This window comes from Taudactylus pleione, unplaced genomic scaffold (assembly GCF_031769625.1).
Source record: "Taudactylus pleione unplaced genomic scaffold, aTauple2 ptg000027l, whole genome shotgun sequence".
NCBI lineage: Eukaryota > Metazoa > Chordata > Amphibia > Anura > Myobatrachidae > Taudactylus > Taudactylus pleione.
The window spans coordinates 2,183,539-2,195,000 of record NW_028284429.1 but is presented as its reverse complement, the minus strand read 5'-3'; the positions used below and the strand labels follow the sequence as shown (position 1 = coordinate 2,195,000).

Sequence of the window (11,462 nt, the reverse complement as noted above, 5' to 3'; positions counted from 1 at the left end):
CTGTGTCTCCTCTTTCTGTGTGTGTGTGTGTGCATCTGTGTCTCCTCTTTGTGTGTGTGCATCCATGTCTTTTGTGTGTGTGCATCTGTGTCTCTATGTGTGTGTGTGTGTGTGCATCTGTGTATCCTCTTTGTGTGTGTGCATCTGTGTCTCCTCTTTCTGTGTGTGTGCATCTGTGTCTCCTCTTTGTGTGTGTGCATCTGTGTCTCCTCTTTGTGTGTGTGTGTGCGCACCTGTGTCTCCTCTGTGTGTGTGTGTGCATCTGTGTCTCCTCTTTCTGTGTGTGCATGTGTGTGTGTGTGTATCTGTGTCTCCTCTTTGTGTGTGTGTGTGTGTGTGTGTGTGTGTGTGCGCACCTGTGTCTCCTCTGTGTGTGTGTGTGCATCTGTATCTCCTCTTTCTGTGTGTGCATGTGTGTGTGTGTGTGCATCTGTCTCCTCTTTGTGTGTGTGTGTGTGTGCGCACCTGTGTCTCCTCTGTGTGTGTGTGTGTGTGTGTGTGCGCACCTGTGTCTCCTCTGTGTGTGTGTGCATCTGTGTCTCCTCTTTCTGTGTGTGTGTGTGTGCATCTGTGTATCTGTTTGTGTGCATCAGACTCCTCTTTCTGTGTGTGTATATGTGTCTCCTCTTTCTGTGTGTGTGTGTGTGTGTGTGTGTGTGTGCATCTGTGTCTCCTCTTTGTGTGTGTGTGCATCCATGTCTTTTGTGTGTGTGCATCTGTGTCTCCTCTTTCTGTGTGTGTGTGTGTGCATCTGTGTCTCCTCTTTGTGTGTGTGTGCATCCATGTCTTTTGTGTGTGTGCATCTGTGTCTCCTCTTTCTGTGTGTGTGTGTGTGCATCTGTGTCTCCTCTTTGTGTGTGTGCATCCATGTCTTTTGTGTGTGTGCATCTGTGTCTCTATGTGTGTGTGTGTGTGTGTGTGTGTGCATCTGTGTATCCTCTTTGTGTGTGTGCATCTGTGTCTCCTCTTTCTGTGTGTGTGCATCTGTGTCTCCTCTTTCTGTGCATGTGTGTGTTCATCTGTCTCCTCTTTGTGTGTGTGTGTGTGTGTGTGTTCATCTGTGTCTCCTCTATGTGTGTGTGCATATGTGTCTCCTCTATGTGTGTGTGCATATGTGTCTCCTCTTTCTGTGTGTGTGCATCTGTGTCTCCTCTTTCTGTGTGTGTGCATCTGTGTCTCCTCTTTCTGTGTGTGTGTGCATCTGTGTCTCCTCTTTCTGTGTGTGTGCATCTGTGTCTCCTCTTTCTGTGTGTGTGCATCTGTGTCTCCTCTTTCTGTGTGTGCATGCGTGTGTGTGTGCATCTGTGTCCCCTCTTTGTGTGTGTGTGCATCTGTGTCTCCTCTTTGTGTGTGCATCTGTGTCTCCTCTTTCTGTGTGTGCATGCGTGTGTGTGCATCTGTGTCTCCTTTTTCTGTGTGTGTGTGTGTCTCCTCTTTGTGTGTGTGTATCTGTGGTCTCCTCTTTGTGTGTGTGTGTGTAGGTGTGTGTGTGCATCGGTCTCCTCTTTCTGTGTGTGCATCTGTGTCTCCTCTTTGTGTGTGTGTGCATCTGTCTCCTCTTTCTGTGTGTGCATCTGTGTCCCCACTTTGTATGTGTGCATCTGTGTCCCCACTTTGTATGTGTGCATCTGTGTCCCCTCTATGTGTGTGTGCATATGTGTCTCCTCTATGTGTGTGTGCATATGTGTCTCCTCTTTCTGTGTGTGTGCATCTGTGTCTCCTCTTTCTGTGTGTGTGCATCTGTGTCTCCTCTTTCTGTGTGTGTGCATCTGTGTCTCCTCTTTCTGTGTGTGTGCATCTGTGTCTCCTCTTTCTGTGTGTGCATGCGTGTGTGTGCATCTGTGTCCCCTCTTTGTGTGTGTGTGCATCTGTGTCTCCTCTTTCTGTGTGTGCATGCGTGTGTGTGTGCATCTGTGTCTCCTCTTTGTATGTGCATCTGTGTCTCCTTTTTCTGTGTGTGTGTGTGTCTCCTCTTTGTGTGTGTATCGGTCTCCTCTTTCTGTGTGTGCATCTGTGTCCCCACTTTGTATGTGTGCATCTGTGTCCCCACTTTGTATATGTGCATCTGTGTCCCCTCTATGTGTGTGTGCATCTGTGTCTCCTCTTTGTGTGTGTGCATCTGTGTCTCCTATGTTTGTGCATTTGTGTCTCCTCTTTGTGTGTGCATCTGTGTCTCCTTTTTCTGTGTGTGTGTGTCTCCTCTTTGTGTGTGTGCATCTGTGTCTCCTCTTTGTGCGTGTTTGTGTGTGTGTGTATGTGTGTGTGCATTTGTGTGTCCTCTTTGTGTATATGTGTGTGTGTGCATCTGTATGTCCTCTTTGTGTATGTTTGTGTGTGTATCTGTGTCTCCTCTTTGTGTGTGTGTGTGTGTGTGTGTGTGTGTGTGTGTGTGTGTGTGTGTGTGTGTGTGTGTGTGTATGAGTGTATGTGTGTGTGCATCTGTGTGTCCTCTTTGTGTATATGTGTGTGTGCATCTGTATGTCCTCTTTGTGTATGTTTGTGTGTGTGTGTGTGTGCTTCTGTGTGTCCTCTTTGTGTATTTGTGTGTGTGTATGTGTGTGCTTCTGTGTGTGTTCTTTGTGTATGTGTGTGTGTATCTGTGTCTTCTCTTTGTGTGTATGTTTGTGTGTGTATCTGTGTCTACTCTTTGTGTGTGTGTGTGTGTGTGTGTGTGTGTGTGTGTGTGTGTGTGTGTGTGTATCTGTGCACCTCTGTCTGTTGTATCGCTCCCCTATTGTGTGTCTCTGCATTGTATGTGTCTGTCTTTTCTTTCTCCCCCTTTATATGTACAGTATGTATCTATCTTCCCTATACTCCTCTTATCATATCTATACCCCACCTGCACCACTACCATTGTATACCCCAGTGTGTCCTTCATGCCCTGATCTGACACCGTTCTTTCTTCACTTCAACTTGCCCCAGATGCCGGCACCTCAATACTGGGGGAGGGGAGGGGGCTCGTTCCGGGCGTCACGGCTCCACGGTACGCCCCGTGGCTGCGATTTACAGCTGAGCTTATTTGCAGCTTACATAAATCTGGTGGTAGCTTTTTAGTTGCTGGATGCCTTCCAAAATTAAATAATTGGAGGTTTATGTGCAGAACAGTTTATTATAAGCATTAACGTTTATTATGAATTAAAAATCAAATAATCTTTGTGCATAGCAAAGGGTCCTGAGGGCAACAGCACAACCTCCCAGTACTGCAGATGGGCGCAGGGTCACTGGAAACACTGTAACTAGCCCAACATGAGCCCTCGCCCAATCTGCTCAGGAGCAAAATGCCCCTCCCACCATAACCTTCACTGTCACCCTGACACGCCAACCCACGCCATTAGAAACAGGTGCAATTGCTCAACACCTGGGGAGCGACGTCGCCATCAAACAAGAGGCCCCTTCCGAAATTTTCCGCAATACTCATTCGAACCCAAACTATAGATCTATTAGGGACTAGTGAAATCTCTGGAACGCCTGTACATATTATTCCTCTAATATACAGATAAATGTAAGACAAATATATACATACTATTTATAATTCATTGCAACATCTGCAAAGTATTTCCGCCTTTTGCGATACACGTTATCCTTGAATCCCTAAGAAGAAAGAAAATAAAAATATTTTAGAAAACCGCAGACAAAAGTTTATTTGAAACTATTTTAAAAGTGGCTACCGTGCGTTAGCGTGACTCACAGGGTGGTCTGCGTCCAGGTCTGAGCCGTACATAAGGACCCTGTTTGCACATCGATCCAGAGCAGAGATTTTTGTGGGGAACCAAGGGACACTTTCCATATCTAGTTAAATATAACAAAAAGAAAAAAAAAACATTTCTATTATCTTCATCTTCCGCCCTTCAGACACTACAAACAGCGCAATGCCTATGATGTAATAATATGATAATACTGTCTGGCTGACAACGAATGATCTTACCGTCTTCCTCTACAGAGAAATTTTCCGGTGGGTTCATGGTGATCAGATTTATATGCGGCCGCAGTAACTGGAAGATCTCGTTGAGCTGTTCTCTGTTGCTGTCACAATCAAGGAATATTTCGAACTCTGAGTTTCTCCTCTTTGACTTTCGAGATTCGATGTGAGTGAGACTTACATGCTTTTCCTGGCATCAGAAGACACAGAAAGCCAATAGGGTTATAAGGCACATGAAGCTGTGATTTATACAGAGAGCGCCTACAGCCTGAGAAGTCCCATAGGCACACACGGTAGTGACAGGTTTGCCGACAGCCACAGCAGAAATTAGAAAGCTACTTTGAGAAGACTATTTACTGGGGAGTCCGCCTCCAGACAACTTTGATTTGCTTATCGTCCCTTGTGATCTCTGATCAAACACGCACACGTCTGATTACCTTGTGAAGAGTTTACATATGTACTTGTGACTGGTGTACCTAGTCCTTACAAAAAAAAAAAGTATTTGATGGAAGATTTCAGAATACACTGTGCTGACACTGGTCCTGATTCAGCAAGGAACGCAAATTGCTAATGCGCACCCAATCGGGCGATTGTTTGCTACTGTGCATACATCGCAGTGCGCGTGCACGAACCGGCCACTACAATGGCGGCGGCTACGCAGACCCATCGCAGAGTGATTGACAGGAAGTGCCGTTTGTGGGTTGTGACAGGGAAGTGGTCCAGGAAACGCAGGCGTGACAGTGCGTTTGAAACGCCGTTGCAGGGGCGTGCATAAATTAGCCACTGCGATGCCATATGCAGCCTGAGGTCTGACAGTGTGCGTGATAGTTAGCAATTCCTGAGTAAGTTTAGAGCCTGTGTAAGTGTGTGTGAGGATGTGATGGTACTCCATGTTACTGATGGTCTCTCAGTCTTGTGTAGTCACTGTGTGTGATGAGGTTAGTAATTCCTGAGTAAGGTCAGAGCCTGTGTAAGTGTGTGTGAGGATGTGATGGTACTCCATGTTACTGATGGTGTCTCAGTCTTGTGTAATCACTGCGTGTGATGAGGTTAGTAATTCCTGAGTAAGGTCAGAGCCTGTGTAAGTGTGTGTGAGGCTGTGATGGTACTCCATGTTACCAATGGTATCTCAGTCTTGTGTAATCACTGCGTGTGATGAGGTTAGTAATTCCTGAGTAAAGTCAGAGCCTGTGTAAGTGTGTGTGAGGCTGTGATGGTACTCCATGTTACTGATGGTTTCTCAGTCTTGTGTAATCACTGCGTGTGATGAGGTTAGTAATTCCTGAGTAAGGTCAGAGCCTGTGTAAGTGTGTGTGAGGCTGTGATGGTACTCCATGTTACTGATGGTGTCTCAGTCTTGTGTAATCACTGCGTGTGATGAGGTTAGTAATTCCTGAGTAAGGTCAGAGCCTGTGTAAGTGTGTGTGAGGCTGTGATGGTACTCCATGTTACTGATGGTATCTCAGTCTTGTGTAGTCACTGTGTGTGATGAGGTTAGTAATTCCTGAGTAAGGTCAGAGTCTGTGTAAGTGTGCGTGAGGCTGCGATGGTACTCCATGTTACCGATGGTTTCGCAGTCTTGCTAAACATTACAGATGTGTGTAAGGTAAAATGGGCGTCCTTGTGTAGTACTGAGGCGGCATAATCATCACAGTGAGACTGCGTGCGTAATCGCTATTGCATTCACATTTGCGATCCATAATGAACCAGGCCCACTGTCCTGTGCTTATTATTAAATATATGTGTGAAAAAAATAGGGTGATATTTATAAATCAGTATAGGCATAGTTTGTATAAGCGCTAAGTTGCGGGTCATTCATGAAGTGCAAACCGTCTGCTGTGAGGAGCGCAATCGGCATTGGATCCAACATCCAACATGCCCCTAGATGTACAGAGCAAGATGGCGACATTTCTGGAGGAGGAATTTAAACAACCATAAGGGGCTTGGGTGGGGTAATGGTGGTCCCCAGCAAGGTACGCAGTGGGCGTATTTGAGTACCCAGTGGTAGCGCAGAGGGAAGAATTCCCTTTGTGGAATGTGATTGCTGCATTCAGATACCGGGGTGATGGTGGATGGGTTTTAGAGGCTTTTTTTGCACATCTGCGCAGATATTTAGTATACAGTATATCACTGAGGATGACAGGAGCAGTGTCACAGCTATTGGAGGGTGGCTTTTGCACTGTGGGCCAATTATGATTCTGCCCCCTCCTCACATACCTACAGTATAGGTGGCAGTGTAGGCCTGTACTGAGGGGACCATCCAGGTGGCACAACAAGTCTCTATTATCACCTACTAGTGTCAGTGCTGTTCTATGCCCTGAACCTGGGCTGTAAGCCACAACCAGCAACATTTAAAGTACCTGGAAAACTTTCAGCACTTTCACAAGTCCATCGACTTCATTTTTCAGAGACACGATGACAGACGCCCGTCCCCTCTCAGCCACACTTTCATCATTCTCCTTATTGTCTTCAATCTTCATATAATGTGACTTGATTAACTAAAAGACACAAAAGGTAAAACTAGCTCTGAAACCTGTGACGACCTAAACTGAGAGCTGCAATAGGAACGATAGCTGAAGTCAGATATGAAGTATCTCTAATTATTACGGACACACATTAAACGTCACACGTGATAAAATCTAAACAGAGCAAACTACAAGAATTTAACTCCATGGGGGTAATTTACTAAGCAACATTTTTCGAAGTCGACGCGTCTTTAGTGGTTTTGGACAATGGATTTAAAGAGACAATAATGTTAAATAAAAAAACAAGGGCTGATTTTGTATTTTATATTATTGTCCCTTTGAACTTAGTGGCTGAAACCCCCAAAGGTGCAGTGCCTTAGAAAAGGGCCACTTAGTAAATTAAACCTCAAGTCTGTCTTATACCCCTTTTACACCAGAGCAAAAACCTGGGTTTTTGCTGGGTCTACCCGGGTCACAGCTCAGTGTAAAAGGGTCCCTGAAAAATAACCTGGGTCAAGTGACCCGGCAATCCAACCCTGGTAACTACCAGGGTCAGACCCAGGATGGACCTGGGTAATGGTGCAATGTAAACGGCGCAACCCGGGTTATCCGACCTGGGTCATGCCTAAAATTAGCTGATTGGTGGTTGTGGAGCAGTCACCTCCCTCTTTTTATGACCTCACAAGTTTAGCAGGGCAGACCCGGGTTCAGTGTCAACGGGGCTGACCTGAGAATAACCCAGATCGATGGTGCTGTGTAAACGGTGTCTGACCTGGGTCTGATCTGGGTTGGAACCCAGGACGGATCCGGGTTTTTGGTGGAAAAGAGGTATTATATAGTTTAGTTTCTGTGTATATATATATATATATATATATATACACACTTGTTTCAAGAGCTTACAATCGAGTCTCCCCATGTGTAGCCTGTAATAATGAATAACCCTGTCCTCTGACATGTATGTGACAATTACTTATCTATCAAAGCAGAAATAAGAATTGAAGTGCAATCAAAGAATTTGTGAGTAGGTCTCTGAGGCCAAAATATGACATTGTGCCAATAAACATTTTATTTCCCTCCCCTAAACTATACTCCAAATGTTTAAACAATAAATGTAAGATTGGGACAATTTATTGGGGCAGATACAGGGCATGGATACATTAATCCCAACACAGTCATTAGCTCTCGATGCCCTTATACCTGATATGTGTTATAGTGCATAATACTCTCCCTACATTACTCTGTATATTATGCACCTAAGCCGGTCCACATGCACTAAATGTAATCTCACAGATAATAGAGAACGAGTGTGATCCAATGAATGCAGACAGTATTGGTGCTTACAGACAAGTGATCCTGAGTAGCCTGTAAGCCTTGCAGACACAACCTACTCTCCAGTGACCTTCTTAAGGTGTCTGGAGACCAGATCCAATATAATCCTCAGCAAACCTTAAGCAGCTAGATGATAGAATGTAACAATGCGGAGAGACTGTGGGTCCGAGACAGGCTGTGCTAGGTGATGAGCGTTCCCACCTTGATCATTGATGTTCTGAGATTAATGAATGGCTTATAGGTGAGCTATATTATAGATACCGCACAATAGACCTCCTTAGTAATGTGGGGCACCCATCCCACACACTATGCTAACAGCTACTTTCTGTGGGTGATCAATGCAGTGAGACAGTGCTAGCTTTGTTCATTGATTATATACAGGCTTAGGCTCCTCGTGGATCATCAGCTGCTGGGGATAAGATGCTGCTTGCTGGCATTTATAGTCCCCCAGCAGTTCGACAGAAACAGCAATCCAAGGCAACACCTAATATGTCTCCACCTGCACTTAAAATACTAACAATACTGGAGAACACCGTCAGGGGATAAAGTATTGTCTTAATGAGGATATTCACCAAGCTACAAATATCTCTGACATTCAGCCAAAATGTCATTAGACTCAATGGTCTCGTGGTCTGTCCCAGCTGATAGCTATCTGAGACTTCCAATCGTAAATCAGGCAGACTGTTATTGGTACTAATCTCTGCCTAGTGGAAACAGTTGTCAGGGAAGGAATAGTGAGGCATGAAGTCAGAGAAATACCCTTTATTAGTAAACATAAATGAGCATTAATGGCATCTGCACCTAACAGGCAGCATAAGGCATTATCTCCCCTCTACACAGTTCACACAAAACTTACATGTGTTCTCTTTCTACACTGACACATTTCACTGACCTCCGGCCAACACTGCTGTGTGACTGGATCATATAGCCCAGCAAAAGCTCTGCAATCTGGCAGCATAAGGCATTATCTCCCCCTCTACACAGTTCACACAAAACTTATATGTGTTCTATTTCTACAATGACACATCTCACTGCGAACACTGCTGTGTGACTGGACCATACAGCCCACCAAAAATCTCTGCAATCTGGCTAGACCAATATAAAATATGTAGCATTTATTTTCATGTACCACACTCCTATTTCACTACAGAGTGTACACGTGTGAGCAGGGCCCTCTTACCTGTCTGCCTGTCTGTTATTACCCAGTCTTGTTTTATTACTGTTGCAAAGTTTGATAGAATAGGGACTGATTTATCGTTTTCCTCGGACATAAGATACCACTGTGTAAGATGATTGAAAATAATGTTCCTCAGCATGAAGGACAACGTGATGCAATATAATGGCAGAGTTTATATAACACAATACTCTATAACCAAATTATAGCACTTCTAATGCCACCATTCTGTAATAATAATAGCACTTCTAATGCCACCATTCTGTAATAATAATAGCACTTCTAATGCCACCATTCTGTATAAGGTGTCTGTATGTTGTGGTGATTCCCTGATTCATTAATGAATTAAAACATCACCTTTCAGTAAGGTGTATTCCCCCATTTGAGTCAATTGGGGACAGCTTAAAAAATGCACCATACTTTTCAACAAAGTCACCAACTTCAAAGAAATTATAGCAATTTTGCAGTTGAATACTTAAATCGCAGGCATTGACTGTATATCATTGTCTGTACCTGCTGGTGGCGTTGTTGTACAAGTATTCCATATGAGAATAACGTCACATTATACTATATAAATATAGGGACAAATGTAATAGGGTGAGAGTTTAGAAAATGTGAGAGTTTAGCAGTAAACTCTCACATTGGTTGAGTTTTATCTTCATAATGGGAAAACATCTGAATGAGATTTTAAATCGTGAGAGTTTTTTAAGCCTGAAAAAACATGCAAGTCCACTCCGTTACTTTGTTTTTGGACATTGGCAAAGTTTAAAAAGTGTCAGAAACTCTCACTTTTCTAAATTCTCACCCTATTACATTTGGCCCATAGTTTTATTTTGAAAGCTTCGAAGGGGTTTGGAAGTGAAGTGTAATAAAGATTTATCACTCAGCAGCTGATAAACTGTTATTGTATAACCTCCTCTTACTCTTCGTTGCTTCTCGCTACAGTCAAATGTTATTATTCTAGCGTCCTTATTGCTATCTGGCTTTGTTAAACTACTCTTATATAACCTCATATAAACAGTAACACCTTTTCGCTTCATCATTGATAATAAACTCTTCATTATAGTGAGTAACGGTTTTTCTAAAGGTTCTGCCTTTAGATGTTTAACGTTCTCCATTCCTAAAATCACCATACATCCCTTAATAAAGACTGTGCCATAACCAACAGTTTGCCAGATTTGGGGCACAGATCAGCATGCATTATAAAATCCCTGTGGCGTGTTGGCTTGGTGGGGATTTTTCACTTTGTAGTTTGAAAAAATAAAAATAAATTATCAGCGCACATTTCTTCTAAAAAAAAAAAAAACTTTTAAAATCTTTTTTCTTATGAGCCAGAACAGTTTTGTGAAGGAGATTTGCAGAAAATACAAATTCTGGATCTTTAGTGTGACTAGCCTGGTATTCAGGATTGCAGGAAGCTCATTAATTTCTACCTGGTAATATTACAGTTTTATTATGGATTTTTCTTCTGTTTTGTAATGCATTAATATAGCGTGCTGCATTTTTTATCCATTTTTTTTACACTGGGTCTATAGGGACGTTTAATAATACTTACTATTCCTTTTTGTTCATATTAAAACACTGTTACCACACGAAAAAAAACACAATAAAAATGTTTACTTTAAAAAAAGTATAATAAATTTAATTTATTTTTGCTAACTTCTTAATGGTAAATAAACACCATAATTCTCTGTTATCCCAAATTTCAGTTAATCTAATATTTATTTGATGCTTTTTGCTCAACCAATAAAATTATTAGTTTTATTCCACAAGATCTCTCAGAAGTTCAAATATCCAGCAAATAGTTTATTTCACACCAGCTTTACTATTCAAAGTGTTGGCACTAATGTATCTGTCCCCTATGACATTGTTTGACATTTGTCAGTAACAATATACAGCAACAAAATAAATATGACTTGAGTGCATATTAGAGCTATATATATTGCACTCTACACAGTTATTAGACTGGCAAATATTTTCTGCTTGATATTTAGGAATTTATTGCTGTACCTAATTTTAGCTGTTTCCTTGTGTAATTTAAACATTAAATAAAACATGTTAATTACTTCCTCATCCCAATAAAAATTAGCTTTTAATATTTTTTTATTGTCATTTAGTGACATTAAATTTATTCTACTGATTTACAAATTTATATTAAGTAAGTCTACCAATTGTGGTGAAAACGTGGTTGTTAAAACTCAATCCAAGAAAAATTATACAATGATAGTTTAAATAATAATAATATAAATAATAATAATATCACTCTTACCTCATTATTTATCTGGTTATCCTCAAAATTTATATTCATGGAGTCGAAAGACTTTACTCGTCGTGGCCTGTCAGTTCTGCGGGAGTACATGCCTCTGTAAGCGGCAGGAGGAGAGAGTAAGCTCTTGAGGTTGGTCCTGGGCAGAGACTCTGGCTGCTGACTGTCACCCAGCTGCTGCTACAGCTACTTATACCGAGCAGGGGGTGTGACTCTCATAATCTCTCCCAAAAGTAAATGGAAAAATGGGAGAGATCAACGTCAAAGGTGACATTAGCAGCATCTTATTCACATTCTATTGGGGGTGAA

General features: G+C 42.4%; 1 protein-coding gene across 1 annotated transcript in view; it reads right to left on the bottom strand.

The window, feature by feature from the left end:
* TPH1 (tryptophan hydroxylase 1) overlaps nt 1-11,246 on the bottom strand; it is a 72,151-nt gene extending 60,905 nt beyond the window's left edge. Inside the window, exons 1-5 of the mRNA XM_088451764.1 lie at nt 11,157-11,246; nt 6,280-6,417; nt 3,926-4,109; nt 3,689-3,789; nt 3,524-3,591 (exon numbers count right to left, since the gene is read on the bottom strand). Of these exons, the coding sequence (XP_088307890.1) occupies nt 3,524-3,591; nt 3,689-3,789; nt 3,926-4,109; nt 6,280-6,417; nt 11,157-11,246 (581 nt within the window). The remainder of the gene's footprint in view (nt 1-3,523; nt 3,592-3,688; nt 3,790-3,925; nt 4,110-6,279; nt 6,418-11,156) is intronic.
* Between the last annotated feature and the right edge of the window lie 216 nt (nt 11,247-11,462).